The sequence below is a fragment of the Microcaecilia unicolor genome, chromosome 14 (assembly GCF_901765095.1).
Source record: "Microcaecilia unicolor chromosome 14, aMicUni1.1, whole genome shotgun sequence".
Classification (NCBI taxonomy): domain Eukaryota; kingdom Metazoa; phylum Chordata; class Amphibia; order Gymnophiona; family Siphonopidae; genus Microcaecilia; species Microcaecilia unicolor.
In genome coordinates this window covers 21,796,901-21,801,991 of record NC_044044.1, presented here as the reverse complement: position 1 = coordinate 21,801,991, position 5,091 = coordinate 21,796,901, and the positions used below count along the sequence as shown (strand labels likewise).

The window sequence follows — 5,091 nt, the reverse complement described above, 5'->3', positions numbered from 1 at the left end:
TGCCTTTCTTCTATCTAGGCAAGCCCTTGGAATTTTTTGCGCACGTTCATTCTGTCTGGAAAAACTGAAATGACCACAATTAATGATCTGGTCCAGTAACAGATCTACCCCCCCCCCCCCCTAAAAAAAAGAGCTGGGCCACGTGTTCTTTCTTTCCTGAAACGTCTCATGGGAAGGGAGAAGGGGTTAATTTCTAGGACTTAGAGAAAATATATTGATGGTATGTCTCAACAGCGGAGGAATATTAATCTTTATTGTAGGGAAATTGAATAGCAAAAAGAGTTTAGGGATTTTTCACATTTTGGGATGTGTTTTATGAATATTTTAGAGATGCTTTGGTGTATCAGAATTACTGGAGGGAACATATATTAGGAAAGCTTAGGAGCAGTCATCAGACAAAGCTCTTGGCTTTGGAATTAGAAATTGTCCTTATCCCCCCCCCAATCCCCCTGTATCCTCACCTCTTATTGAGAATGTAACAAAGTCCAATGTTTATGGGGCCTTGTCCACTTTCAGCTCTGGTCACTGGGGCTACCAGCTACACAGACTGAAATGTGGTCTTTATGTTCCTGACTCATGCATAACCTGATTATGTTTAACACACAAAAATGGTTTTATTTTGTTGCTTTCTTGTTTTTTAACGACAAAGTGGTTTTTGCAGTTTACTGAAAGACTTCTGGGTGCTTCAACAAGATCTTCTCAATGTAATTCTCCAGCTCTTCCTCCTTCTCTTGGCTATCATCATAATAATCTTCCCTCTGCATCAAGAGTCCTGGTGCCTTGTAGTAGTATTGGCGAGGTTGCTGGAAAGTCCTAGGCCTGATATAGTTGGGGTAGGTATTCTGCTTGGGTCGGTACCTTCTAGGCACTACAATGGGCACCTCCTCATAGTCTAAGTCATTGCTCAGCACGTCATTCCAGGCCACATCTTCCTTCATACGGCGTCTGGAGGATCTCTCGGTCTGGTAGGATGGGTAGTAGATCTTGTGTGGGGTTTCATGTCGGGCAGGGGGTGTCCTCACCTTCTGTCTATGGGATTGTCGGTGCTTGGGTTCTATCCTCTCTGGAGAATCTTTCTTCTTCTTTTCCACATCATTGATGATATCTATGACATCATCAGCAGGCAGATGAAGTTTGCTGGAGATCTCGATGAGTTTATCTATAGTTTGGGGATCAATGTCATCCCCCTCTTCATTGGATCGCTTATCCTCTGCTCCAGTGTCTTCCTCCCTATGTCTTTCCTCCTCAGTGGCACCTCCATTTTCTTCATCCTCAAAGAGGAAAGAGTTCTTTTTTGTTTCATCCCTGAAGGCTTCCTGCTCCTCTTTGCCATTGTTGTCCTGATCGATGTTCTCCTCACCCTTCAGCAAGTACTGCAGCAACAGGTCTGAGGCAATATCTTCTATCTTCTCTTCTTCCGCCTGCTTAGCCTCCAGTCTCTTCCTTTCTGCTAGCTCTTCTAGATACTTCATTTTTTCCTGTCCCTTTTCCCTGGAGTACAAGCTCCTTTCCTCCTTGCTCTCCACAGCCTCTGTTGCTTGCTGTTTGTCCTTCATCAGTTCCTGAAATTCCTCCAGTTCTTTCAGGATATCTTTCTGATTTTGATCATAGTCCTCCTCCCTTTTTGGGCTGGAGAGCTCCTTTGCTGGGTTAGACCTCTCCCTCTTGGAAGTAGTGCTGTATTTCTGCAGTTCCTCCAACATTGATTTTAGCTTCTCCAGGTCCTGTTCATCCTGTTCCTCTTCTTCCTTCCAGCTTGGAGCATTTTCCTTGAATGTGGCTTGTTTGGCAGCGTCCAGGCCGGAGCTCCTGGTTCTGCTGTGCACTTTCTCAGTCATCTTCTCCTCCTGCAATGCGGGGACTTCAGGCTCCATATAGCTGCCCCCATATTGCTGAAAGTGAGTATCACTTCGATATTTGTCACCTGGTAGCTGCTGCTTCTCCGAGTCCTGGTTCAGAGCTTCGAGGAGCACGGCTGCCAAGGTTTGTGGGTCAATGTCTTTGAAGAGGTCATCATCCTCTTCAGTCTGGGCTTCATTCTTGGAGAGAGATTTGTCAGGATATTCAGAAGCAGGCTTGACATGCCCGTCCTTGAATGAGTGCTGGGGAGCAGATCTTGTTTGTACCTCCTTGGCTGGGTACTCGGAAGCGGGCTTAGCTTGCACCTCCTTGGATTTTTCAGCTTGACTTTTACTTTCTAGAGTCGTTTCCTCCCTGCTGCCTGTAGTCTCCTCCTGGTACAATGTTTTCTGTAGGTAATCTGGATGTTGGCCATCTACCAGAGGCACCCCATGAACACTGTAGTTGTGCAACAGACTAACAGAAAGGATGAGAGCAGCTCCCAGCAGAGAGGTTATCCAAACCATCGCCTTGCTCTGAGGGCTGTGGGAGAGAAGGAAACAAAAAAAAAAAAAAGAGAGAGAGAGAAGGGTTTAATGATGCTCAGAATCATTTTTTTTTCTTCTAACCTATTAAACCAGATGCAGAGCTGAGAAATCACTGAATGCAGCAGGCAGGCCCCTAAAGCAGAAAACAAGGCTAATGAGTCTGACCATTTCCCACAACTCGTTCAGTCCCTGAAGTGCAATTTTGGAAAGAAAACAATAGCAAATTCCTTTTAAGAGTTCAGATTTCCCGAAACCACAGAGGAGGCGTTTGAAGGTGCAGGCTCTTTTCCTACTCTTTGCATGGCTAAGAATATGCTGTGGCTGGCCCACTTAGTAACCGAAAGTAATTATAGATGGTTCAATAGATATAATCATAAAGCAAATAAATATAGCTAGGTCCATAGCTATGGTTATATATAGCTACATTTAATGTGCTTTACGAGCAGTTCGTGTACATTTACAGGCACTAAACCAAATGCATTGACGCTTCTTGTAAATCTTCCCTTTTCTGTTTGGCTTTCTAGCTCGGGAAACCCTAGCACTGCCAGGGATCTATCTGGGAGGGAAGGGGGATTGTCCGGAGTCTTGTCGGAAACGTTTGCACTCACATCTGTCTTAGTTAGAAGAGATAGACACACAGAAACCTTGACAGTAACGCAGAAAACGGAAAGACAATAGATCTAGACCTGTGCAGCACCGTAGAGAGCGGACCGGATGGATCAAGTGTGGTCCTGAGCCGCCCGTCATCTTGGGTGTTGGCAGATTTGGAGACGCAAACGAGGTGCCCTCAGAGCCTAGACTGACCTGTTTCTGCAAAAGAAACAGGAACTAATTCTGCAATTAGGAGAATCCGATACTGAATTATTAAGTCCAGTCCGAGAAACAGACAAAAATAAATAAATAAAGAGAAGGGGGAATCGATAAAGGGCGAGAGCCACACACAGACACGACGGATAGATATAAACACAAAGCCACGTAGAAACAAAAGGAAGAAAACGATGGAAGAATAAGAGACAGAGACATTTGTAAATAGACTACTGAATAAATGGGCTACCAGTTGTTTTTAATGAGGAGAGCTCGGTTTATGCATTTTATCGGGAGTTGAAGGAATTGCCTACCATGCATCCGAAGACAGAAAACTTCTACCATGATATGTGACTTTTGTGTGTCCAAATTCTTTGCTTGCCAAGACACTGTCCGTTCTTTAGAGACCCAAACAAAACTGACTGCCAGCTTCAGAGACAGCGCTGATGCCTGATCCCCGAGGTTTGCTAGATGGGATTCCCTCCTTGTGCTCCCCAGCTGCGGGAGGAGGTTGTTACAGGGACTGGTCTATCCTATCGCTGACACAAGTACAGCCACAAACAGCGCCAAGTAAGACCCACATAGCAAATGTATCATTTCCTCCCTTCTGTTTTCTTTATGCCTTGTTCTTTCTTTATACCTTTTCTCTTTTTTTCCCCTAATATTTTCTTTCGATCTTATTACAAGTTGTGCCCATCATTTAAAAAATATATTTTCTATTCTTTCTTTCTCCTTCTGAGAAGGTCTTATTTTTCATTTTTTTTTATTGTATCCGTTTCTACATGCATATATGCAATATACGTGTGCCAAGTCCGCGGGCATGGTCTAAAGATGAGGATCAGCCGGTTATCTAGGGCAGATTTAAGGGAGGCTTGATCTTGCTAGCCTCTTTCCCTGTATAAGCTTTGGCTATCACTACCCCCCTTTCCCCCCACCCCTGCACAAATAAAGTCTAGAGCAAAACAGCCGACAGAAGGGGGAACCAAGAAGGAACAAACAAATCATCACACCCTATGCGTTTCAGCCCTGTGCATGCGACGCATATACACACAAACACAAACCAAAACTAAAGAAAAAACAACCAGGCACAGATGGAAGAAGAAGAAACTAATTGGTGGGAAACCGTCTTGCATAATCCACAAATACACTGGGATATAATGTACATATAACACTGTGATCTATAATATACATAATACACTTGAGGTACAACAGATCTAGCATGCTAATTTTGGTAACCTGGGACTTTCTGCATGGGGTAAATGAGGAGTAATAGTGTCATTAGCTCTTACTTTGGGGAGCGGGTTGGGTCGTGCTCGGGATCTGGCTGGGCTCTCTCTCTCTCTCCAGTCTCCGCTTGGTCCTGCTACGTTGCCGGTCGCTGCTTCAGTTTCAGCACCGCGGACAGCGCTCGCCGGATTTATACCAGCCTGGGTCACATGCACCTCTCTTCGCCCCTCCCACCCTTGGCGTCACCGTTCATTCACAAGGAATCTGCGGCCGGGATTGGAAGGGACAGCGCGTGCGCAGCGCCGGACTCGGAAAAGGATGAATGGAGCAATGAATGAAAGAAGGGATGAATGAACAGGCGCGTTGTACTCCAGGCAACTAGAGTGGGGGGAGGAGGGTGGTCTGCAAGAACCCTTCACCGTCCTCCTCCTGCAGACGAGAAAATAAAAATTAGAAACTTCTTTATTGCAGAGCCCCAGGACCAGGCAGTAAGCGAGGAGATTGAGTACTGGCTGCTTCAGGTCGTGGACAGGCATCCGGGGGGGGGGGGGGGGGGGGGGGTATTAAGAATAGGGCATGCAGTTATGCACTGGGAGTACAAGGATCCCTAGGCTCTGCACTTCAGCTGCTGCACAGACGTATCAGCCCCCCAGCCTTTGTAAACTCGTGCATA

General features: G+C 45.7%; 1 protein-coding gene across 1 annotated transcript; it reads right to left on the bottom strand.

Annotated features, from left to right (window-relative positions):
- Window positions 1–544: 544 nt before the first annotated feature.
- On the bottom strand, window positions 545–4,572 carry VGF (VGF nerve growth factor inducible). Its single transcript, XM_030187982.1, has 2 exons — window positions 4,481–4,572; window positions 545–2,382 (listed from the first exon to the last, which is right to left on the bottom strand). The coding sequence occupies exon 2, from the start codon at window positions 2,364–2,366 to the stop codon at window positions 663–665; it is 1,704 nt and encodes a 567-aa protein (XP_030043842.1). The 5' UTR covers window positions 2,367–2,382; window positions 4,481–4,572; the 3' UTR covers window positions 545–662.
- Window positions 4,573–5,091: the final 519 nt, after the last annotated feature.